Source organism: Molothrus aeneus, chromosome 5 (genome assembly GCF_037042795.1).
Source record: "Molothrus aeneus isolate 106 chromosome 5, BPBGC_Maene_1.0, whole genome shotgun sequence".
In the NCBI taxonomy this organism is placed as follows: domain Eukaryota; kingdom Metazoa; phylum Chordata; class Aves; order Passeriformes; family Icteridae; genus Molothrus; species Molothrus aeneus.
Window position 1 is genome coordinate 6,384,485 of NC_089650.1, and position 26,023 is coordinate 6,410,507.

The window sequence follows — 26,023 nt, forward strand, 5'->3', positions numbered from 1 at the left end:
GTCCCACCCTTACCCTCCAAATTTGAGACTGCCGTCCTGTCACCTTTCTCCACCTGGATGTACTGAAATGGTTCTACAGCTCTAAAGAGAGATGCCATAGAAACAATAGTGCTAGTTTTCTGTAAAGTGACCAACTGCAACCTTGTCTGCTGCTGCACTATCAGATTTGATCTAATTGCTCAGCATCCTGAACTTATTATTGACTCATAAGGGAAGAGGATCTGTTGCTGGGGGCCCCACTCAAGGCTGATGCTCCTTCAGTAGAGCAGCAAACTGAGGAGGCGATCACAGCTGGAGTTTCAGCTGGTAACTGCTGTGGGACAGTTAAGAGAGACAGGACAATAGAGGTGGAAGAAAGTCATCGTTGCTCAGAGACCAAAATGGGTCAACCTCTGGGACAAATTGTATCAGAGGAGAGGGTCTGGAGTCTGCTGAAAGGCTCATCTGTGTGCAGGATAATAAAGCTGTCTTGCAGATTTGGCATAGATGTCTTGCAACACCAAAAGCAGCAGCTGCCTCTAGTTCAGGGTCTCACTTCTAGTGCAGGTTCTCACTTCCTACCCTGCAAACCTGGACTGACCCTGAGAACCAGCCTCCTTCCCTCTGGCCCCAGGTCTCCTGCAGCTACACACAGCTGTGTTTAGGGGAAATTTGGATGTTCTTTGTTATTGTAACATTGTTGGCTTAAAAACAAGGGCAAGTGTTCCTGGTTGCTCACAGTCACTGGAAGGAATGTCAGTGTGAATGCCTGTGCTGGCAGGGGAGGAGAGGGCCAGGGGGGACGGTGGCTGAGAAAGGCACCCTCGTCTTGGTTACAAGCAACTGAGATGCTCTCCAGGCCCTGGCAAGACAGGTGTTCCTGACCAAATTTTCTTGTATGGAGTGGCAAGATAGCCACAGTTGTTTCAGCAAGGAAGGCAGTCACCTTATCTTGTTTGGAGGGGAGCAAGAGTGTGAAAATCTACACTAAGGATGTGGAGAAAGAGGGTGAGGTGTCAGAAGGAAGGTCAGCTGTGAAAATGAGATCTCAGGAGCAGTTTTGAGCAGAGCAGTGAAGGTACTTGTTGTTTTGGTTTGACAACATAACTGAAAAGGTGCAAAAAAAATCTCAGGCAGCTGAACAGAGGACTAAGCCATTTTTTCAGGGCATGAAACTTTTTAGTTATTTTTGTTTGTCTTTTCTTATGCTTAGTTTATGTTGGTCATTGTTTCTGGGAAAAAGTCTTGCTCTTTTCTCCTTCCTCTTCCCTTTTGACAAGGGTTAATCTGAAAGCCATTTCAGGCTGATTTCTCTTCAGACATTTCTCTACATTTTAGCAAGTAATGGATTTTGAAGGTAGAAGTTAAACTTGCTCATTTTGAAAATGCTGGAAAGATATTCTTCCCCTATTTCCATTTTTCTGGTGCAATCTACTTTCCAAATTTGACGTGAAATATGTCTCAAGTAAATTTATATCCTGGCAAACGTTTTACTTACCAAGAAATGTCACCAGCCTCCAGGTTTGTATCCTCTGGGCAAGTGGGAGTTTTGCTGTGACTCTCATGAAAGGCAGAACAAATGTGGTTATGTGAAACAAGGACTTATTTTGTTCATCCCCTTCCTGCTGAAAGCTGGAATGAGGTCAGGAGCATGAAGCAGGGAGAACTTCTTCAGCACTATCTTTTTTTAGCTCCTTGTCTGGCTACTCCTTACCCCTCTAGGTTTTGGCCTATGCCAAATGCAGAAGTGCTGCAGTAGCACAAGACAGACCACCCATGTATTTTTTTCTAAAAATTATGGTGATGGAGACCTTGTTTCTTTAGCAGAGGTTGCACATTTAGTTCAGTGAAATATTTATGTTTATGTAGCTGATTCCAGCTGTGGTCCCAGGTACCTGGCAAGAGATTTTAAGGATAAGGTTTTTGAAGAGGTTTCTGAGGCAGCATTTTAACCCTCTCTGCAGGAGCCTTCCTCATCCCTTACCTCATCTTCCTCTTCACCTGTGGGATCCCTCTGTTCCTGCTGGAGACGGCGCTGGGGCAGTACACGAGCCAGGGAGGGGTGACAGCCTGGAGGAAGATCTGTCCCATCTTTGAAGGTCAGTCAAGTTACAGTATTTACTGACAACACTTTCTGAAAATCAGTGACTCAGATCCTTTTTTTTTAGTATTATTATTCTTTTTTTTTTCCTTTCTCTTTTATTCTCCCTCCCTTCTTCTGTCTCCCAGCCTTGTTATTCCTTCTGCTGCCTGCTGTGTGTGCAGGGGCAGTTCCCTGACCCCTCTTGATCTGAGTGAGGGTGTGTGGTGCTGCCTGGGGGCTGTGCTGGTCCACCTGAACCACAGCCTCTGCTTTGAGGAGCTCAGAACCTGGGAGAGAGGAGAAGCAGGACAGCCAACTTGAAGGAGGAGAATGGAAGTATCCATGTACAAACACCTGTGTGAGGTTCAGGACAAATAGTGAGGGGAGAAGAGATTGAGGAAATCTGTCTGGTTTATTGTGCTTTCCCTGCCCACTCCCATGCCCAGGGCTGCTGTGGCAGCATTTGCAGGCTGGAATCCTTCAAACTGGGGGAATCAGACTGTGTGCACTGGGTCTGACAGCCCAGAGATGGGATGGGGATGTTAAGCCACAGGGATAAGAGCCAGGACTTCTGGGGCCCTGGGGAAGGTTGTTTAATGGGATTAATATATTCATGAATACAATTTCCTCAATTCTTCTGTCCAGAGGAGAGCTTATTAACCATGTTTTGCAGATGGAGAAACCTGTGCTCAGGCAGAGTGGAGCCTGGTTAGTTTGTTTGAGCATGGGCATGCAGTGCTATTTGAAACTCCTTGGGGAGTCTGGTACCTCCTGCACTGGAGACCCCTGTGCTCTGGCACAGACCTGGAGCTGGACCAGCAGGGGTATCTCAAAGGACACTGACAACCAGTTTTAAATAAATGAATTGGGCCTTTCTGCTCTGATTACTGTTCTGAGGTCTCAGTGAGCAATGGGCACAGGCAGGACCCAGGACCAAAGCTGAGCATGGTGAATATCAGCTGTAAGACTTTTTTGCCTGACACTTTCCAAAAGTAAGAGACTCAGCTGCATTTCTTTTCTTCAAAGGCTTGAGCTGTATTTTTTCTGAATAGGAGGCATTATGATGCTGTGGCATGGTAGCCATCAGAATTTTTTTTTCAAATCAGCATAAGGTTTTCTGGCTGTTTCACCACAAACCTGTCTAGAGTTACCAACAATGTTTCCTCTCTGCGTGCCCAACCACAAAATCCTTCCTCTTTCCCTTAGGCAGGTTTTGCACTATTTTCTGGAGAGCCATGTTGTTGGTGTTGCCTCATTCTAACCACAGCATGACCAGTGTCTTTTGTTTGGGGTTAAGCCTCATGTGCTGGGAGTTGGTTGCCAGTCCCATCCTCACCTCCTTTGCTTTTCTTCACAGGAATTGGATATGCCACCCAAGTCATTGTGGGATATCTGAATATCTACTACATCGTCATCTTGTCCTGGGCGCTCTTCTACCTGTTCAGCTCCTTCTCTTCAGTGCTACCATGGGCCAGCTGCAATAACCCCTGGAACTCAGGTACACCTTTTCTTGGGCAGTTTCTAGCTTCTTTCCAATTCCCAGAAGTTATTTAGGTTTTGTTGAAAATATTTGTTTTTGTTTGGATAAGAAGCTCTCATGAGCTGGCATGTGATGTCACCAAAAAATAGGCATTTTCTGGCGAGCAGGAGAGGTGGATGGTAGAGTTTGCAAGCCAATCTAGAGCCCTTCTCATGTGGCAGGATCTTTTTATTAGCTCTGGTGCAATGGTTGATCTTATAGTTCCCTTGCTCTGCCCCATTCCTGCGTAGTGACTGGGACGGTTGCTGCCACTGCCAGTGCCTGAACAGTTTCCTCTGTGCACTCAGCTTTTCACTTAACTCTGCCCTGCAAAGGAGACCTGGCTTTGACTTTGGCTCAGCACAAGCTGAGAAGATGAGGTGGATGTGAGGTAATTCTCATGAATGTCCTTGTCAGGAATTTTTTAACACGTTGAACAGGTTTTGCTTGGCAACAGCTTGGTTCCCTCCCTTTTTCTCTGCGTCAGATGATTAATTTCTGCAATTAGTTAAATTTTTCTACCCTGTGGGCCTTTTACTCACAGCTCCCTCTGCCTTTTCATCCCAGCAGAAGTAACCAGCCTTTTAAGGAGCTGATCCAATTCCTTCAGCTCCCCAGAATGGATTTGTTTGCACGGAAAGCCACAAATGTTCTCTTAACAGAGAGAAGTTTCCCAGCAACAGCTGAGTTTCCTTGGTTTTCCATTGGATTGTCTTTTGCTGGCAAAATGCAAGATGGGGTGCATTGGATGTGTGGCATCTCCTCTGTTTTTAGTTATTTCATGCTTTGTAATGGTTGGGGATGGCAAAGGAGAACATGAAGGCTTCTGTGGCGTGTGCATGTGTGGACAGGGAATGGTGCCTGATGTGGAAAGAGAATGAGATTTTCTATCCTGACTACTCATAGTCGCTCTGCCTTGATAATCTATATTTTTCAGTCATCTGTTCTCAGTTTGGCAGGGGATTGTTCTCTCCTTCCCCTCTTCCCTTCCCAAAGCCCCTCTGGTGACTGCTGAATTGGGATTCATACCTGGGGAGAGCCAGAGTTTAGTGAGACATTTAATGAGATGCTCTATAGCACAAGATGAAGGATCTGTGAGGGTTAGGGTCCAGAGGGGAAGGAACATCCCTCTTGGAGGAGCCCTAGAGAGTTTCTCACCTCATCAGCTTCCTTTTCTTTTGGTAGATCTCTGTGTGGACATTCTGAATAAATCCAGCCTGGACAACAGGACCTTGCCAGCGAACGCCACCTCCTCAATGATTGAGTTTTGGGAGTATGTGATTGCTTTCCCTCTGTTCAGGCTCCCTCTCATCCAGAGCTTGCAGCTGCAGGACTCCCTGGGCTGGGGGCTGTGTGTCTGTAGGAGCAAAGTGAGGTGCCACGTGTCAGATCCAACACGGGGAGCACAAGGAGCTGCCGAGGAGATGGGCACAGAGCCCAGGGTGTGAGGACTGGGCACACCCCAAAGGCAGCTCACGGTGTGCCTGCCCAGGGGTGCTCATGTGCACCTTGAGGGTGTGTTCCCCTTTCTGGCACTGGGCTGCCTGGGTGAGTGTGGCCACTGAGAGAGGCACCAAAAGCAGGCGAGGGCTTGCTGCAAGCAGGAGTGCATGTGCTGAGTGTTGCAGGTTGGCAGGCAAGCATGAGACCACGGCAGATGGAACAGTCCTCCACAGTGAAACACAAGGGAGAAAAACTGCCTTTTACCTACTTTTGACCCAGTCTTGTTTGCTGTCTAAGGGAAGTGATCCATCAGGCTGCTCAGGATCATTCCTGGAGAGCAGAGATCTGAGATGCATGCATGAGATGCCAGAGGATAATTTGAGGATGGTGGAGAAATTTGAAGAATTTGGGGCTGGAGACATTAAAGTACAGTCTGAGTGAGGGGTCTTACAGCAAGCCACACTATGTCCCAGATAGGGTCATCAGTGCAGCCTGGAGAGGTTGAAATGGCTGCTGGTGCCACCCTACCACTCCACATGCTACAGAGGAAAATCTTACAAAGAAGAGGGGTGTCAAGGACTCAGCTTCAGCAGTTGGGTTTGGGTTTTTTCCCCATTTCTGTCACTTAAAGTACATTTGAAAGGGTTGACTCACCTTTGTTGCAGCCACCACAGGGCACATAGAAGTGGATGGGTGCCCATGGCTGCAAAAAGAGGCTGCACAGTGCTGGCCCCCTTCTCCTGCCCTGCTCCTTGCACATAATATTTAGTGAGAGCTGAGGCCCCTCTGAAACAGTTGTTTGGGTTTTCTGTAGAGAGGGCAAGGGGACAGTGAGGGAAGTGGTTTTGAGCAGAATGTGCAGAGGAGTTGTAAGGGTTTTAGGCTGCTGGGAACTGCAGGAGTTGCAGTGCTGAGCTCTTGTGTGGCCTACCTTTTTGATGGTGAATCTCCAAGCAAGGAGACTGAGGGAAGGACATGGGAATCCTAAAGATATTTTATGCTTAAATATAGGGTGTGTGTAGCATATGGGGAGGAAGAATGGTGACCATGGGCTGATAGTGGCTTTGGTGGCCTGCTTTGGATGGAGTTGTCTCTGCTGGGGAGCTGCCAGGCTCAGGGAGCAATGGGGAGCAGGTGTTGATTTTGTGTCATAGGGGTCTGATGGGCATGGCACCATGGGTTTGGAGAGTGGGAGGTTTGGGTCAGCCACAGGACACGGTGGAGCAGAGCTGGGATGATGTGCATGGCTGGGAGCCCTGGGCAGATGTGTTGTAGATAGGCTGTTAAGTCTTTGGATGGGGTAATATGGGAAAGGTCTGTGTGGGACCCTGAGTGGGGTGTGGAGTGTTAATGCTTCTCTCCCTGTCCCTGGACACCGGCAGGAAGCGAGTGCTGGGGCTCACGGATGGTATTCACAAACTGGGCACTGTGCGCTGGGAGCTGGCTCTGTGTCTCCTGCTGGCCTGGATCATCTGCTACTTCTGCATCTGGAAAGGGGTCAAGTCCACAGGCAAAGTAGGAATGGAGATTATCCTCCCAGACCATAAGTCTCCTTGTATCCATCTTCTATTTCTTCCCCAATCTCTTTTCCTTCTTCACGAAGTAGAGGCAGAAGACACAGCACCAAAGTGAAACTTAATACCTGTTGAGGCCGTACTGATGTACACCAGTTGTGTTTGAAACCTAAGAGGAAGAATAAAATTAGTAGGTCCATCAGGGAGGGGAGAATGGGGAAAGAATTGGGAACTGACGGGAGTTTTGAGGCACATTTTCACTTGCAAATACCCACACTGGCTGATGGATTCTCCCCAAGTGCCCTTGGGAATCATGCACTCACCAGTGTGTTGTCCTGCTGTGGCTTGAGGGTGTTTTCAACAAGATCCTCTACAGTGGCAGACTTCCCATCCCTGGCAATTATTAAACTCTTGAGCAAAACAGACAAGCTGCTGCCTGTAACCAGCTCAGAGAATAGATAATGAATCTCTCCTACTTCTTTATCCTGGAAAATACTTGGGGTAGGAGAAATGTTCTTGTCCTTGTTCTCTCTTTTTTCCTCTTTCTAAATCTGCAGGTTTTTGGGTCAGTTCTTCTGACTTTCTGCATTTTGCTAATGAGGCTGGAGCCAATGCTTCCTCCTGATGTTTATCCTACAGAGCAGATGGATTGGTTTTCCTTTTGGAGTGAATGAGTGTTTGGTGCCTTGGGCTGGGTATTAGGGACTCTGCCATGGCCTTAATTTGCTCAGGACCTCTTTCTTGGAGCTGCCATGAGATGGGTGGATCATTAATGATGATTGATGATTAATGATTAGTCTTGTGGGTGTTCAGGGAATGTCCCAATAGCAAAGGGAGGGAACCAACTTCTGCAACAGATTTCTTCCTTCAAAACACTGTCTACTCTTCACGAGTGTTCCCTTTCATACTTGACGCCTGGGTTTCAGTGTTAAATCCTATCTGCTAACTGAAAACTGCACTGGGCACCCATTGCAACAGAATGAGATAACAGCTTGCTCCCCTCACTAGATTTTCCCCAGATTTTGCTGATGATTGGTTCTTGCTGATGCAGACTTCTTGTCCACCATTTCTGAAGGAAGGAGATCCAGCCTCCACCTTTATGGGGAAGAGGGGATGGATGATAAATGATGGCATTTTAAACCTTGAAGCTCTGATGCCCCCTATTTTGAATACCACAGTGCCATCTTGAAAAGAAATTGAGTCTGAGAGATTGTGTGATTTGCATGGAAGAATAATTAAATCACTTGAGGTTCTCTTTGGCTCTCAGACTTCTCCACTGAGTTTTTTCTTTGCATGGTTCTCCTTATGCACACTGCTTCCCCAGTGTGCATAACTTACCTGCACAAGGAGAAAGCTAAAGTATTTCAGTCAGGCTGGTTTAGCTGACTTGGTTTGGCAAAACCAGACCAGAAAGTGAGAGAAAACAGTGACTACATATAGTAAATGGAATGGTCTTCCTGAGACTACAGAAGATTTTTCCATCACAATTTTTAGGGTACAGGGCTATTGGCTATTTACCAGCCAGGTGTTATGGACATGGTGCAACCATAAGAGAGGGGTTTTTTGTTCCCAAATATACTACAGGTCAAACAGGCCAGTTGTCTTCTCTGCAGGCTGTAATTTTGAGTATTACAGGGGCACTGTCAAAAAATTAAACTGCTTCTCTCTTTTTCTTTGCTGACGATATACTAAGACAAGCATTAGGAAAGACCCAAGAATTCTGAGCAAGTGCCTAACTTTGTACAACAGCTCCAGATTAAACAGGAGGTTGTGTTTGCCTGAGAGGCTGCTCTAATCACATAATCCTGCCAGATCCTTATGTTTCTGCTTCTGTGATTTAAGGAACCCAAATTTAAAGAAACCATAGTGACCTCAGGACAATAATTTCAAATAACTCCATAAAGACTAATTTTCTTTTAAAAGCCTTTTTCCCCCGCTATGTTTCTCTTCCTTATGCATAAATGTTTCTTAAAACTGATTTCTGAAGGTACATTTTAATACTTGTGCCCAAAGGAGTGTCATTCTCATTCAATCAGGGAACAGCAAAAGTACCATGTACTGTGACTTATTTGACCAATTATCACTAAGCACAAAAAAATGTAATTTCAGGCCTATCACTATGAATCCATGGAGTAAACAAGCCTTCACACTGCTTGGATGAATTTGAATAATGAATAAATGTTAAGAAGTTGCAACTTGCTCACAAATATTTTGCAACTAGAAAAAAATAATATGTTATATTAGAGAAATGGTTTAGAGATGATTAATTCTACTGTAATATTTATTTATATCACACACAAAAAGAAGTAAAAATAGGTATTACAAAATAATGGTCTACTTTTTCTTTAAAGGCTTTGAGTTGCCCCCATTTTTTACCTGTGAGCTCAAAGGCATTAAAGGGATGAGAGTGACGCATGAGCCCTTCTGGAAATGAGATGCCTCATAGGTGTCTCAAATTGGCCAGCAAAAGTTGGTGTTTAATTTGGAAAGCTCTTGCTGTGCATAGGACTATTTTAATAACTTATTAAAACTCAGTGATGGGAAGAGATCTGGGTTTCTTCTGCAGCTTTCAAAAGATGAAGGGAACAGCTGCACAGCAGGGAAATTACACTGGCTGGAAAGAGAAAACAAAGCAGAGCAACCAGTGGCAGAGTCTTGGATGAAGAACAAAATGCAGATTAACTAAATCACCAGTGAGATGTAACCTTGATTACTTTTTTTCCCACCCCTGTTCTATGTTAGCAGCAGCAGCCACAGCCAACAGCAGAGTCAGGGAGGTTTGCTGGGGTGAGGGCCTGCAGATGAGGTGAAGTGATGCCTGCCCCCTCCTTGCTGACCCTCTCTCTTCTTGTTTCCCTGCCCCTGCAGGTCGTTTACTTCACTGCCACCTTCCCATATGTGATGCTCCTCATCCTGCTGGTTCGAGGGGTCATGCTGCCAGGGGCTGCTGAGGGGATCATTTTCTACCTGAAGCCAGACATGTCCAGGCTGGCAGACCCACAGGTGAGGGGTGGTGTCAGGCAAATGCTGGCCACAAGGATGTTCTCAGTGCCCTGGCCTCTGGAGCTGAGCATCTAGCTGTCATCTATGAAAGGAGGTCAGGCAACCAGGATCCTTAAAGCTTCTGAGAGGGGTCTGGTTCCCTTACACAGCATATTCTTTTTGCTCATGGACTGCAGCACGTGGGCATATTAGGTCATTTCTACTCATGGGCTCAGCAAAGCCAGATGAGTATATACAGTATTTAGTGTGAAACAGAGAGTTTTTCTGGCTGTTAAATGCAGATAATTAAGGGAGGGGTTATATAATCTATCCCTTTTAATTTTTTTTCTGGCCTGGTTAGCACTTTGGCTCCATCAGGACCCTTCCAGGACATGAGGGGTCTCTGTGCTTGCAGAAGAGACCAAGGCATGCATGTAACATGGGCTGTGAGCAGCTGGGTTCCCTTCACTGCTCCTGGGGGCTGCTCCCGCCTGCCTAGGGCAGGGGCTGGCCAAAGGTCAATCACTTCCACCAGTCACTGGAGCTCATGGAAACCCTCAGTGAGATCCTGCTGCTGAGTTGAGGCAGAAGGTAGAGCTTTAGTTCAAGTGGGATATGTGTCTGTGCCTGAAGGGCTCCTATGTACATGACAATGTGTGGGAAATCAGGGTGAACTTAGGCAGCAGTGCCTGGGATGAGATTCTTTGAAGGCTACGAAATTCCATCTGTCTGGATGTTTGCAGCTGGGTGCTGCTTAGAGGAAAAAGAGAATGACTGGGGAGCCTGGAGACCGTCAGAAAGGTGGGCTGTTTACCTGCCTGCCCACAACTCCCAGCTCAGGGCTTTCCCTGGGACTGTGTGAGAGCAGAGTTGCAGCTCAGCTCTCCATGGAGGAGAAGGCCGGAGCAGTGGTGAGAAGCCCGACTCAGCTTTTCCCATGGAATGCCAGAGCAAAGGGAAACCTGGGTGTGTGACCCCCCACTGGGCTGCAATCTCTCATCTCAGCAATTTTCTGCCCTTCACTGTGCACTGTGGCCTCAGAGAGGTGGGAAAACTAGGTCTGGGAGCAGGGAAGGGAGTACACAGATTGTTGATCACACTGTCATTTGGGGTGACTCACCAGTGGCTCTGCAAGGAGATTAATCATCTGGGCCATGTAAGGACCACAGGCAGCTGTAGTGAGAGCTTCAGAAGGAGCTATGCTATCAGGGATGCCATCTCTACCTTGAATGCAAAGGTGTGGGGTGGAGAAATGGTGTCACCTTAAATGAGATGTGAAAATAGGGTCTCCTCAGAGCTTTTTCCTAAAGGGTTTCCAGTTCTATAGCTCAGTTTTTTCCAGATAGGTATCCCAGATTCTCCATTCACTGTAGATCCCCTTTCTGTCTCACAGGGTTTGTTCTCCATGACTGGAGGAGTTATTGTTGACAGGGCACAGCCATTTGTTAATTTTGTTGCCACGTCTGGAGACCACTGACCTTCTCTGTTCCAGGTGTGGATGGATGCAGGCACTCAAATCCTCTTCTCTTACGCCATCTGCGAGGGGTGCCTGACAGCTCTGGGCAGCTACAACAAATACACCAACAACTGTTACAGGTAGGAAGAGCCTGCACTCCTCATTTCCTTCTGGAAATCTTCTCAGCACGGAGCTGCATCAGAGGCAGGCTCTGTCCCTGGGGGAGACCTTGGGTCGTGCTGCTGTGACTAACAACTTGCTCAGAGTGCAGAAGCTGCAGAGGACTCAGCACAGGGATGGAGAATGGCTGAGGGAAGAGAGGAGTCCAGAAAATGACTTTAATAGTGTTCTCCTGCACGAGTCAGTGTGGAAATGAGAGACTGGAGGAGGGGGAGGAATGAAAATGGAGAGTATCTCCAGCCACTGTGTAGACAGCACACTCTATTTGGACAGAGTGAGTGGGCAGGAGTGACATGGCCAGCTCTGCCATCACTGGCTAGGCAGGGGAGGTGGTACAAAGATGATGGGGGCCTCCTGTCTCCAGTGCTTTACTATCATCAGAGTAATGTACTGCCAGTGGCCTTTTGATCCTATCAAGGAGGTTAATCAAGTCTGTCTGGCCTTCTCCTTGCCCTTGGATTACAGGTCTATTTTATCCATGGCCTGACATGGAGCTCAGTGGAGCAATCAGGACCATTTTTGACATCCTCTACAGAGCCCTGAGAAGCAGGGACTTTGCTGTTCTTTCACATATTGCTCCAGCACAGATTGTAAAATGGAATTGTGCTTGGGAGACAACAATCATCTCTCCTGTGCTCCGATAGGTGCTGCCATGGCTGTTGGTTGGGCAGTTAATACTTTCTCTTGGCTCTCCCAAAATATTTCAGGCACCAATGAAGTGCTGTGCTGTGCTAACACCTTCAGCTAATTCCTAAGGTGCCTTGTGCTGCAGCTTACCTCTGGGTGTCCCAAATGTGTCCACAGTGCCTACCCCATGGCAGCTGATGCTGTGGGTCAGCTCTGGCAGCTGCCCAGGCAGGATCCAGGGATGTGAGCCTTCCAGCCCTGCCAGCTCAGAGTGGTGCCCAATTTTCACAAGGACCAAGAGCACAGAAGTTTCAGGACAAGTAGCATACCATATCCCAGCCTCCATCTGAGCATAGCTAATAAAGACAGTATAGACACTGCCCTTGTCAGTGAGGATTTTTATTGTCCTATTACCTTCATTTTACTAGACCTGCTGAACCTGTATGTCCTCATGCTTTCAGATACTCCTCTTTCTTAACTATGTTTCCTTTTTCAACCTCTTTCCTCTTCTAATTTTCTGTTTTCCTGATTTTCTCTGTTGTTTTTGCTATTCTCTGGATTCTTGAAGGTTTTTTTTTTATTGTTATGTGCTGTGTGGTTGTGCCCCATTCTCCCACTGTGCCATGTGTAGTCCTGTAACTTTTGAACTCTTGGCTCTGCTCTGAGGGGTTCTAGAACAACATTTCTGTTTCTTGGTAGTGCTGTCCAGCTAGGGAAGCTGAGCACAGACATGATCCTAAAGTGGATCCATTCTGCAGCAGGAAACCCCCATTTCTCTCTGGTCTCCTTCCTGCAGGGACTGCCTCATGCTCTGCTCCCTGAACAGTGCCACCAGCTTTGTTGCTGGCTTTGCCATTTTCTCTGTGCTGGGCTTCATGGCTCAAGAGCAGGGCGTGCCTATTTCAGAAGTGGCTGAATCAGGTAAGTTTTTCTGGGCAACTTCAGAGCCAAGGGAAAACAAACAGCCTGAAGGGGAGGGCACTCTCCTGAGGTGAAACCCAGGATGTTCTCTACATCCTCTATTGCTATGGGTGTCTGCAGAGAGGTCTGCAGGACCAGTGCTCCTCAACACAGCTTTCAGCCGTGGGTGGTCAAGGAGCTGTGACAATAGGAGCACACATGGTCATCCTGTGGTCTGTTGGCAGGTCCTGGCCTGGCTTTCATAGCATATCCAACAGCAGTAACAATGATGCCTGTGTCTCAGCTCTGGTCCTGCCTCTTCTTCCTCATGCTGATCTTCTTGGGACTGGACAGCCAGGTACAACAAACCCCCCTCCTCATCTAACATGCAGGTGCCTGTTCCCACCCTGAGCATTCCCCATGGTCATTGGAAAGGATAAAGATGAGTCTGTGCTTTGCTGGTACCTTAGAAAGGTTCTTTGCACTGTAAGCAGCACTTTCACACTGTGGGAGCTCAGAGTCAGTGGTTATGTGGGCTGGCATCTCTGCTGGCATCTTCTCCCTGTGTGTATGTGAGGATGGCTCAGCTACATCTCTTCAAAACTGTGCACCCTGCAGGGCAAGGCAGAGCACAGAGCAGAACAGTCTGGGATGGGAAACTGGGCTGTTTTCTCCCAGCTGCATCCCACCAGAGCAATCCCACTGGTGTGCCCATGCCATATCCCTGTTATACCAGGAGCAAACTCTGCAGAGTGCAGTCTGAAACTCTGCTGCTGGCACGAGGGGAGTAGAGGGTGTCCTGCATGTCCACCAGGCAGGTGCTTTGCTCAGGCTCTACTCTGTTGTACCCCAGCCCTTTTGCCTGTATAACAAGGCCTTTTTCCTCTGTTCCTGCTGGCCTTTGGTGGAAGCAAGACAGATTAAAAGAAAAAAATGAAAAAGTAAAGATTTGGCGTGTGGGAGGACAAAAAGGACAGTGAGGGGAAGTGCGTGCTTGGGGAAGGAGAGATGCTGATTTCTCTGACCTGTTTTCTTCTGCAGTTTGTCTGTGTGGAAAGCATGGTGACAGCTATTATTGACATGTTCCCAGGAGTGTTTCGGAAGAAGGGGCGTCGGGAGCTGCTGATCCTGGCCATTGCAGTCATATGCTACTTGCTGGGCTTATTGCTGGTCACTGAGGTGAGCAAGGAACAAGGGCTGTACAGCTGAGTACCAAGCCCCCTGCTACACAGTTCTGGAGGTCTGGGCAGAGACAGCAAGCTTGTCTTCAATGCTGTTAATTGTCTCTCATTTCTAATCCATTAGCTGGTGTCTCTCACAGCCAGTGCTGCTTTGACACTGGTGCACTCACTGTATCCCTGAGCCTTCCAGAGATGCTGCTCCCACAGCCCAGAGAGGCTGCCTGACACAGGCTTTGTGCAAATACCAGACCTGGGAGCTAAAACAGGCCGAGCTGTTTGAAAGCAAGCTCTTCTGAGGGCAGTGATCATTTGCTGGCTGCTTTCCACACAAAGCAGAGCAGCAGGAGAGGAGCCTGGAGGTAATGGCTGTGCCATAGCCCTGCTTGGAGCCCGTGAGAAGCCTGTGATCCTGGGACCAGCAGGAGCAGAGCTGTGCTGGTGTGATGCCATGCACATGGTGTTTGCACTGCTCTGCAGCTAACAGCTGCACCTCTTCCTGCATGGTGCTGTGCTCTGTGTGTACCACAAGCTTGGGTGAGGGTCTTAGCACTCCTGTGCTGCTTCCATGAGCTCTCAAGTGACAGCTAATTCCTGTTAACGCCCTGAGGCACAGATGAATGATCCTCCAGCTGGATCCTGGCTAAGGACCTGCTGAAGGCAACACCTACCTGTCAATTTGAGTGACACTGTGTCTAGAGCCCTTCAGCATTATTTGAAAGGATCTGCTTGACATGGAGAGGCTCTGTCTAGGAGAAATCACATGAAAATCATCCATGGGCCTGTACATGTAGCTGATGGCAACTCTGCAGGGCTCAGCTCAAAGTCAGAAGCAGCAGGAAAGGCACGTGCCTCTGCCATTGCAGAGCTTGGAGCTTGTGTAGTATGTAAGGTTGGAGGAAGGTAAAACAAGGTATCTTGAATGTCCTTGCTCAAGATCACAATATTTTGGGTTCAAAGTTCTGCACTGCTACATGGTATTTCAAAAAATGATTCTGGGAAGTCCCTAACTGTTTTAAAACAACCAAACAAGCCAGCTCTTTCTCTTATGCACATAGAAGACAGCCTAGCCCAGCAGTATCATAAAATGGGCATGAAAAACTCTCCTGCCACCAGGCTTGACTGTGTTTTTGGAACAGAGTGAGGGCAGCCCCAAGAGAAGGCTTTTCTCCCACCTGCTGTAGGTTGAGTGTTTCTGCTGCTATTCTTTTGCTTGCCCCACTCATTTTCCCTGACATAGAACAGTCTTGCAATGCCTCTGTTTTCTCTACCTCTTCAATAGGGTGGCATGTACATCTTCCAGCTCTTTGACTACTATGCTGCCAGTGGCACATGCCTGCTCTTCCTGGCTGTTTTTGAGGTCATCTGCATAGGATGGGTGTATGGTAAGTGGAGGACAATAACCTGTCTTTTTCTTTATCAAAGCAAGAATGGGGGGTTGAGAAGTGAGAGTCTATAGAAAGGATCCTCAGGAGGCAAAGAAGTGCTGTAATTATGTTCTTTCTTGTCTAGTTTTCACTGTGTTTCCTTGCAACATTTCTTAATTGCTCCACATTTAGTTTAGGAATGTTTGTTCCTTCTCTGTAGGTGTCTCATATTGAACTACCTTGCTGTTTTTCCCATCTGCCCTTTGAATTGAAAATCAGATATAGAGGAATGACTGCTGTTCTTTGGTGTCTGTCCCTGTCTGCTTACCATTGTGCATTTAGTTTAGTCCTGCCAGTTAATTTACCACAAAATTCTGGGATGCAAACTTGCTCTGTGTTACTTCTGCCATGATTCCTGCTTCCTATTTACCCAGGCTGTGATGGCACTCAGAAAATAAATAGGAGGGACTGCTTTGGCTCTCAGTGAAGTCTGTAACTAAACTACTCAGGAGCAGGATAAAACTGAGCTTCATGAAGTATCAGGAGGAAAGCAACTGCTTGTTAGTCTGTGCAGTAAGAAAAGTCTCTTCTGATATCCTATGGGAGATCTCTTCCTGACCACAGAGGCTTTGGTTCTTCTCCCTGAAGTTTGTGTCAAGGCTGATGATTTTTGGGCAAAGCATCTTGTGTGTGATGCAGAGCAGCTGTTCCCTCTCTTTGCTTCATGGAACTACATGAGCCTCATACCTGTAAGGATTGTGCACAGCTGTAGTAGATGACAGCTTAGACCAGACCTCAACACCCCACAGTCACATCTGCTGGTCCCAACTACTTGAAGCAGCATTGCCATCATAACCTCAGGGAAAGATTGCAAACATAGTATCATGTTGGGTCTCAGTGGTCAGGAGTGGATGCTCGTGAAGGAATATGATAGAAAAATTAGGAGTGGTAATTTCTGTGAATGTTCTTCCAGGTTTTCACAACTTATAGTAGAACCATAGAGTGGATTGGTTTGGAAGAAACCTTTAAGGGTCATCTAGTCCACCCTCTTGGCCACTTTCCACTTGACCAGGTTGCTCAAAGCCCTGTCCAACCTGGCCTTGAACATTTGCAATGATAGTGTATTTACAGCCCCTCTGGGCAACCAGTTCCACTGTCTCAGGATCTTCAGAGTCAAAAATTTCTGCCTGTATCCACTCTAAACCTCTCTTCTTTCAATTTACAACTGCTAGCCCTTGTCATGTCACTGCAAGCCCCCTTTATATATAAAAAGGCTGCAACAAGGTCTTATTGAAGCTTTTTTTTTCCAGGCTGGACAGCCCAAACTCTCTCAGTCTGTCTTCACAGGACAGGTGCTTCAGTCCTCTCTTAGTTTTCATGGTCCTTTCTGGACTCACAGCTACATGCCTTTCTTCTTCTGGCCTTCCTAGAACCAGATGCAATACTCAGCTTGTTGCCCAGGAATTTCCAGTGCCAGAAGTAAAATCTATTTATTTCTTTTCTGTTATTTTTTTCCAGTTCATTTGGCTAACCATTTGTCATGCACTAAATACTACAGCAAGGAGTTTCATGGCGTTCTCTCTTCTCCTTGTTCTGATTCTACCACCTGCCAGTTCCATTTGGTGCCACCTTTGCCTTATGTGCAGTCAGTACCTGTGTGCTCCTTTTGGTGCTTATGGTTTTATAGAGGTTGCATTGGCTGTAGTGCAGCTGCTGATGAAGGGCTCACTGGTTTCTCCAAATGCTTTATGTGTAGCAGGAGCCAATTGCTATTTTGGATAAACTCCTCTTACTGAAAGCATAACCAGTCCTGATGTTTGGTCTTGGGCTCCAGAGAATGCAAGAGAAGCAGATATATAAGAAAGATTTATTTTAGAAAGGTGTCTTTCAAGGGAAGCTTGCAGTAACAGACCCTGGCCACATTTTAATTTTGAGTCACCTTCTGCCCAGTCCTTTTGGGATTTAAAGGGGCATGGAGATCCCCATCCATCTGTAACAGGATGGGGATCACCGTTCTAGGTTAATTCATTAAACTGAATTATGCTTTCATGTTTAATGCCATTTTTACAGTCACACAGGCCACATGCCTTTTCTGATGACCCATGGAGAAGAGCAATGGCAGGTAATGAGTAACAGGAGAGGTGATGCTGCCCCAGCAGCCTCAAAGGGAGATGGAGTAGTTGGGAACAGAGAAAAGGCCCTTTTCCTCACCACCATGGGTTCATTTGTGCCACTTCATACAGTGTGATTTTACCCTCTTGATGTTCTGCTTTGCATCCATTGGAATGATTCTGGTCCAAAATGTAGTCAGAGGGCCAAGGTGAGGTGTTACAGTGGGGGGAAAAAAGTGACTAGTGCTGATTAAAGAGGCTTTTTTCCCCAGCCTTGCAATTGGCAGAGCTGAGTCTCTTGCTTACACTGTGAAGAATTACAACGTTTCTGCTAACACAAATATGTGTTCTGAGTTTCCCCTCTCCCAGCACATACGCCAACCACCCACCACTTGGCAGCTTTCCCCTGCTGCCAGGCAGCTGCTCTCCCAGGCACCTGAGGATTTCCTCTGTACTGCTCCCTGCCTGTGGAAGGATCACACAGCATTGGACTTGTGGATCATGTTCCCTAGAGGAGAGTGCTGGAGGGATTCTGATGTCCCCCTGCCTCTTCTCTGCTCTCCTTCCACTTTGGGAAAGGCAGCCCTTCTGTAAGCAGGCATGGGCTGTGAATACTGAGATTCACAATGTGGTGCCACTGAAATGTGCTGCAGAGGATATTTTGCAGGCAGTCACAGCATGCACATTATGATTAGCTGCTCCAGGAGAAAGCAAGGGCCTCCCTCACTACAGGAGAGCCAGGGCTGAAATCATTAGGACTCTACACAGCTAGAGCAAACTGATGCCAGAGGGTACCTGTGGGTGGCCCTGGGGTAAGCCCATGTTGTGCAGTGATAAATCTTTCTCTGGTTCTGCTGCTCACATGCAGCATGACTATCAGCATGGCATGGCAGCCTCCTCCTGCCTGGATCCTGCCTGTTGGGCTGGCTCTGTCTCTGTGTGCTGAATGCTCAGATGCACTGGCTATGAGCAACCTTATGTGCTTCTTCATGGGACATAAAGGGCCTGCTCTGTGTGCCTGGCACCCAGAGGACTGGCAGTTGTGGTGCCAGGATGTGCACTTGTGGTGCCACCACACCTCCATGGCCGGCTTTTTAACTTAGGAGAAAAGACAGGGAGATATTTTTTTTAATAGATTCCAAACTAGCAGAACTGTGAAACTCACTGCTTTTTGAATATGGTAAAAGTAAAATTAAATCTTTGTCCTTTTTAATTTGGATCTACTTTGCTGTTTATAAGCTGTGTAAAATGAGAAGAGCTCTGTAAAAACAAGAGATAAGGATGTAAGCAAATCTCTAGTTAGGTTTGTGTGAAATTTATTCCTGTGAATTTACATGGCTAAATGATTTGTCAGAGGAGCGCACAACCACTTTGAAGGTATATGGGATTGATCAGCACAAGGGAAGTGGTACCAGCATTCATGGTTAACCATCCAGTGACTGCATTCTTCCTTGTCTTGGAATATTGGAGGTAAAAGCAAACATCTTTGTTCGTTCCAGCAAAAATCTCTTTGGGGACATTTTTATGGTTTTCTCTGCAGGAGTTTTATCTAATCCTTCTGATGTGCTGGGAAGGAAGGGCACATAGCTCCAGTGTGTGTCCTCCAGCTTCTAATTTGCTCAAAAAGTCAGTGTTGAGTGGTTTGAACTGATGACTTCTTGATTACTTTTTCATCTGCCTGTGAGATGTAGAATATGTAAAACCTCCTGTTCATATGTTCTCTGAGGATGTTCATGTCAGTCCCCATTGTGTATCATCACATCACCCACTGACTGCCACAGTGGCCATGGAAATTTAGGACCTGGTGGTTGTTCTACAGAGAAAAGGGACAAGGACAGGTGGAGGCTCATCATAATTAACAAAATAAGTTGTGTTTTTTTTTCTTGTTGCAGGATGGATGGATGGATGTGTGTGTGTTCTTCTTTTTGTTTGGCATTTTTGTATTTCTTTAATTGATGTGTCTCTTTGACTAGATCCTAGATCCAAATTGGCAGAGAAACTTTGTCTGCCATGAAGTTGTATTATGAATTAATTTGTCTGACATGACAGTGTGTTTCTGTGGAAGATATTGTGCTGTGCTCATGCTCTAAATTGCAATTCACATGATCTATAGCTCTCTCTCTTTTTTTCAGCCTGTGGAAGATTTTGGCTTTTTGGCAAAATTAATTTTATATACCAACTCCTTTCATCCCCTATATATTTTCAGAAATCATATCTGAATCCTAATGATAGTTACAGCTTGGAAGTTCTCTGGTCTAGGCTGGACTCCCACACAATATATATGCATGTCCCTTGATATACCACAGCTTGTTGTCTTTGCTTGAGGCTACTTGTTAACTTGCCAACTCAACACCAAGAGGTGTTCAAAACACTATTATCCTCCCTCTTCCCCCAAATACTTCAAAAAGCTGGGTTTAAAAGAGATTTTCTGCAAGCATTAGTCATGGGATATAGAATATAATGCAAAGAATTGCAAAGAATTACAAAAAAAGGAGCATACATAATGTGCTTTTGTTAATTCTGAGACATAAAAACCATAAACCAAAATAAAACTCACCAAACCCCAAGCACTCACAATTGTGGACAGTTCTCTAGGCACATATTTTGCCTAGTCCAGAACTCTGGGCTTGAGATAGAAAGAAGCAAATTCTTACCACATTTGCAACTGGGAATTGTGGCCTGGCCATGAGTTCACAGATGGATGACCATCCCCAAAAGCAGAATCCTTTAATTACCAAGACAGAGCTTTAATAAAGCAAATACAGTATGATTTCATCCCAGAGGTGCTTAACTGGTAACCCTTTTTCTGGACAGACTAACTCACTTTTTTTTGGTCTACTATTGTTGTCTTATTTTGCCTGAGGCAGTCTGGTATAACTGGTCAGTTTTGGTTAGAAAGGTGCTAGGGCACATTATAAGGGACTTATTGATTTTTCTTCATTTTCTCTCTTTCTGGCCAACATTAGGCTCCTGATACTTGAAGACATTCCAGAGTTTATTGCAAGGTCTGCTGAAATCTATCTGCATTTTGTAGTCTCCTCTATGCCATTCCTTGTGCTTTGGGTTGGGCAGAGTCGGTGGTTAGAGCCTGGCTGGTGGCAGACTTTTAGGTGCTTTTCTGAAGTTTATCCCATTCCAGGGCACCATGAGATTTAGGTGGGTCCCACAGACTGTGAACAAACCAATCCAGTAAGTGAAACTAATGAGAAAAGAAGGAGGAGATCAGACCCCACCAGACAGCTCTCAGTGGACAGTACAGCAGCACTTGCAGATGGAAGGTTTGGTTTTCAGAAGAGCTTTAGTTGCCAGGTTTTCTAAGTTTATGTGAATAATAAAATATTCTGTGGAAGAAAATTCTTGAGATGACAGGGGTCCTGCTCAACTCAGTGGTAATTCTTGACATGACTTCCCTGGTATACCAGCATGTTTATTTATAAAGAGAAGGGTTTGTTAGGTGTTCCCCACTCTCTTTGTTCCTTTTAGCACTCTGCACACACAAAATGCTTAACCTGCAAGATCTTTCCCTTGCGGCTCTGTAAACCAGGCACCTCCTTTCCCTGTGCAGTCCTTACCAGTGCATGGCTGCATCCTGTCACTTACAGCTGCTACCCTCTGAGGGACTATGCTTTTCTCCAGTGTCAATCTTTCTGACACTTATGAGTGAAATTAAACCCCTCCGTCTCTGTTTAGCCACAGATGGGCCTTTTCAATGCCAGAAACCCCCATCCCTTGCTGCTCTATTATTAAGATAGCCATGTTTTCACCAGAAGTAAACACCAAGGATAAAGAAAGTTTGGGATCTGATATGAATAGTGATTGAAGAAAACAAAACCCATCTGACTTATGACTTTGTCTCTGTGCTGGTTGGTGGCCAAGGTGCCAACCGTTTCTATGACAACATTGAGGACATGATTGGTTTCCGGCCGTGGCCCTTGATCAAGATATGCTGGCTGGTGTTCACCCCGGGTCTGTGCTTGGTAAGTGCAATTATGGCATCATGACATATCACTCTGGGTCCCCAGATTCTCAGTGGAAAAAGCTGATTTAGCTCCAAGGTGCTGCTAAGTAGAAGCTTGTCCGTAGCTGAGGTAGCTATTTATTTCCTTTGTAAAGCCTTATGTTTTGCCTGGAAAATTAATTGAGCCTGAAAATCCAATTGTTTGTTGTGAAGGCAAAAGGAAATGTGTCCTCAAAGCCTGGAGAGGTTTGGTCAAATTACCTATGAATAAAGGACCAGTGAAAATTACCCTGTTCTGAAATACTTGCTTCAGTCTGTGTTCCTGGAACTGCCCATGGTTCAGAAGTATCTTTCTATAGCCATTTGCTTTCTGTGTTATTAAATCTCTTCCAAAACTTCTGTGACTATGTTTAAATAAAATGTACCCAAATTCAGGCAAGTTCTTGCCTGTTTTGAATTTATGTCTCGTCTTGCTCCACTGACTTTTACATGCCTTCTCAGCCAAATTCTGGTTTTGTATCTGATGTTGAGAGTTGCTTTCTTTGACCTCAGTGGGAACACAAATGAGATCTATAGCTACAACTTACAAAGTACCCCTAGTCCTTTGTCCTCAGGCTTCAGCAGGACTTGAAGATCTGGGAAATTTTCAAACCAGTCCAAATTGTCTGAGAGCTTTGTAGCTAGAGAGCCCCGGGAGGGCTAAATCTGTGCCTGTGTGGCTCCTCTGGACTTTTTCTGCCAGGCAGAACAACAATTCTTGTCTTTGAAATGAATATGAATAAGTTGCTGGACCCTCAAAGCTGCTGCCAACTTTGCTTATGACTCTTCAGAAGCCTGAAGGCTTTAGACTGCTGAGAACTCTGTGCAGCCAGCAAGGTCCCTGCTGGCTCATGCAAGACAGAGCAACCTTTGCCACCCTTGCAGAGGAGCCAGTCCTTGCAGAGTGGCCAGGCTGCTGGCCTTGGCTGCCCCTTAGTTTTCCTTATCTTTGTGTTTTCTGCTCCCCAGGGCGTCTTCCTGTTTTCCCTGATCAAGTACACACCCTTGAAATACAACAATTCCTACGAGTACCCACCCTGGGGCTACGTGCTAGGCTGGCTGATGGCACTCTCCTCCATGGTCTGTATTCCTCTCTATGCCATCTTCATCCTCCTGAAAACCAAAGGATCCCTGAAACAGGTACTGGGGTTGTGGTCACTGGGTGTGTTGCTGTTGCTCCCCCAGATGATTCAGGATGGGCCCCAGGGAGGAGGTACACAGCACGTTTCTTCTCTGAGAAGGCAAGGGCTGGTGAGAATCACCCTTCCCCAGAATGTTCTGTAGCTCTTGTTGGCAATTTGAAGAGCTTGGAGGGTCTCAGCACAGCTCCCAGGCTGATCATCAAATGTCTGCTCTTCCATGTGGTGTTGCACCATCATGCTCGATGCAATATATAGACATATATATATAGCATATATGCAGTATATAGACATATAAATAGCATATATGCACTAGATACCAATGCAAACCAAGTGCAAAACCAAGATCTGTTTTGCCTTTGCTTCTTGTCCCTTGTAGTCCCGGGTCAGGACCATCTTCTTTTTTAAAAAGAAATTACCCATAGTTATTAAAGAGGACCTGCTCACAGAGCTGTAAAGGCCTAATCTGCACCATGCCTGAGCCTGTCCTCTTTCACTGTAGACATCCTTGTCCCTGTCCTAGGAAGAACTCTATCTAGGGAGATGGAATCATGGAGATGACCCCTTACCTGACCCATCAAGAAAGATCTGAGTGATGTACAGTAAATCTAAATTTCTACTCAATTTCTCCGCAGGTCCTTCCCCATCCCCACTGGGGCTGGTTGGAGGGTGGGGTGGGCAGAGGGAGCAGGTGAACAGGAGCATCCCTGTGGCTGTGGTGTAGCTGTGACAGCCACATTGTGGGCTCATGGAGAGTAGGACCCTGCATTGCCAACACATTCAGGGATGAGCTGGGTACAGGAAGTCTTTATTTGTTCTATTGTCTCAGGGAAAGTGAATCTGTGGCTGACGTGTCTGACTCCCCACAGCTCAGAAGCTTTTGGTGTATAAATGTGGGCTGGGAGCTGCCAGAGAAGTAATTGCCCACATGTCCTGCCTGTTAAACAAGCAATATCTCTCACCAGGGGTAAAGTGCTTCAAGCCCTTGGACTGAAATGCTGCTGGGAATAGTGTTAATGCTCATTATAGAGCACACTTGAGGAATTGATTTGGCCCATTTCACATTGAGGGGTTTTCTGTTTGTCCTGGTTTACATGATATTAATTGAAATTTCCAGGGACTCCTCAGCTGCGTTAGTATGAAGAAATTTCCAAGGATACAGTTTAGGTAGGGGAAGGAATTTGCTGCTAGACCTGGGTTGATTCAGGGCAGAATCAAAGCCAGCCATGAAATACCTTCTAGGGTAGTTGCACCAGTTTTTAAAACAAAATTTCTCAAAATATACCTGTTCTCTTTTTCCAGTCACACCCCAGAATTGCAGGGAATTAATTTCCTTACACAAATTTCCAGGAACAGTTGTTGAATATTGCAAAACATTCACTGAAAGCAAGTTTGTAATTGGTAATTATGATCAGTCACTGCTACAAACTGATACCTCTCGTTACACTTGACTGACCAAGAAACAAAAATGTTGTTTCCTAATGCCCTGATTAAGACAGCTCAAGCTCCAAAGGCTGAAAACTCACAATGAAGTACCCACAGAGAAGCTGCAGACCAAGGTGAATTTTGAAAATCATGGGGCAAATATTTTTGAATAAATGAACAAAATCTGTGATTCTGGCAGGCACTTCACAAGGAGTGGGAGCACTAAAATTAATCTAACAAGTCATGGATGAATTGCCTGCTCTGCTTATCATGCACTCTTCACTCATGGGAATGAGCATGCACTGTCCTGAACAGCTTGTGATGGAAAAAGTAACAGTGAAAGTCAGTTTCAGCTGGGAAATGTTAGGCTGTCACATGGAGCTGGCAGGTAGCTGCAGGACATCAGCTGCAGGATGGAAAGGGAAAGGAAACCAGGAGCTCAGGAAGTCATGTGGCACCAGAGAGACTTTAAAAATGGGAAGAAAAAGACCAGAAATTCACTGCAGAGTCCCTGTGAGCCAGGACATTTTGCTGAAGAGCTCAAAGATATTTTTGTTTTTTTAAGAAGAAACTCCTCTAAGTTGTCCCAACACTGCATACATGTGTATAGAACAGCCTGTAGCACCCTGCATTGCACAGGACAGAGGCAGCTAAGGGCAGGCAGCTGCCTCACAACCCCTGCCTTCACCATCACAGCCTGGCTGACTGGAAGAGGGGAGCTGAGGATGGTTTGGGGCAGAAACCAGTCTGCAGAGGGACTGCTTTACCTGGGAAATGCCACTGAGGTAGGTGTTGCCTACCACCCTGCTTTGGATCATAGCAGGAGATGCCCAGCATCTGATGATCAGCCCATCTGAAAGTCTTCACAGCTCCCACGAAAATCAATGGAAAGCTACTTGGTATAGGAAAAATAAAGTGGTGTTTTTTATGGTGTTTTTTCCATTGCCACAGAAAATGTCTGTGGTGCTAATCCTCCCTCACAGTAGCAGGTCTATGAGAAGTGCTGTATGTCAGATTATCAGTCCACAGCCCAGATTTGAGCACAGAGACAGAATAATTGCCACTGAGAGCAGCTGAAGCGAACCTGCTCTCCTCCTTTGTTTCGCAGCCATTTGGCAGGAGAGGAAGAGGGAGCTGGCATGTGTGCTGTCTAGGTGCCTTTGCCCCCAGCAATGGTTGTGGATCACTATTGGCTGTCAGTTTGCTCATCAGCTTAATTAACAGCAGCTTCCTCTCTGCAGAGGCTGATGCAGCTGATTTCCCCAGCGGAGGATCTACCGCAGCCCAAGAAGAAGCGCGTGGCGAGGCCGTCCGATCTGAGGCAGGAGGGATGGTCTCCTCCAGCCCAGGAGCTGCTCAGCATCACAGAGAGAGAAACCCACTTCTGAGGCACCTGGGATGTTTCCTCCATAACCCAGACTGATTTGCTCTCTCCTTCCCAAAGTGGTTTCTTTTCCCTTCTCTCCTTCATGTCTGTGATGGAAGCATCTGGGACAATTCCTCTCCTTCCAGCATTTCTTTTACACCCTGGGGACAACTCTTCCTGCTAGCAGCTGTGGAGACTGCAGCATGCTTTTGTCAGAAATGCCCTTCATTACTGACACTGGTTGAGAAGAGAAAAACAACATTGTAGCAAAAAAGGAAAAAAAAAAAAGGAAAAAAAAGTGCATTTGTGTTGAGAGGAGGAAAAGAAACCACAGTGGTGAGGGTGGTGAGAGAGAGCAGAGAATGAAGGTGTGAAGGAGCCAAGTTAGGGATGCAAAAGCAGGAAATGATGGGGTACTAGCACGGGAAATAAGTAAGTTGGTTCAGAAGTACACAAGAAGCTGGAGGATGACAAAGGAAAGGGCATTATTAGGTCACCTCTGTACAAGGGAGAGAGAGCCAGGAATGTATCATAGCCAATGACAAGAGGAGGCTGCACTGTCAGGAGTTACAGCTTCAGCTGTCGCTGGAAGGGAAAGGGGAGTGACAGGGTGCTCGATGAAATCCTAGTTGTTGATGATGGATCTCAAGGCAGTCTCAGTCTGGAAAAGGGGGTGAGGAACGACTATCTGAGGGGACTTGCTCTTGGTCAAACTGCATGGCCCAGTGAAAACGCATCCAAGAGTGAAACCGATGAA

The 26,023-nt window shown here is 46.4% G+C and overlaps 1 protein-coding gene across 1 annotated transcript in view; it reads left to right on the forward strand.

Moving 5' to 3' along the window:
- LOC136556382 (sodium- and chloride-dependent betaine transporter-like) overlaps nt 1-25,288 on the forward strand; it is a 32,754-nt gene extending 7,466 nt beyond the window's left edge. Inside the window, exons 3-15 of the mRNA XM_066549559.1 lie at nt 1,944-2,078; nt 3,420-3,560; nt 4,767-4,854; nt 6,407-6,539; nt 9,407-9,541; nt 11,013-11,116; nt 12,580-12,704; nt 12,929-13,041; nt 13,725-13,862; nt 15,144-15,246; nt 21,216-21,316; nt 22,306-22,476; nt 25,142-25,288. Of these exons, the coding sequence (XP_066405656.1) occupies nt 1,944-2,078; nt 3,420-3,560; nt 4,767-4,854; nt 6,407-6,539; nt 9,407-9,541; nt 11,013-11,116; nt 12,580-12,704; nt 12,929-13,041; nt 13,725-13,862; nt 15,144-15,246; nt 21,216-21,316; nt 22,306-22,476; nt 25,142-25,288 (1,634 nt within the window). The remainder of the gene's footprint in view (nt 1-1,943; nt 2,079-3,419; nt 3,561-4,766; nt 4,855-6,406; nt 6,540-9,406; nt 9,542-11,012; nt 11,117-12,579; nt 12,705-12,928; nt 13,042-13,724; nt 13,863-15,143; nt 15,247-21,215; nt 21,317-22,305; nt 22,477-25,141) is intronic.
- Nucleotides 25,289-26,023: the final 735 nt, after the last annotated feature.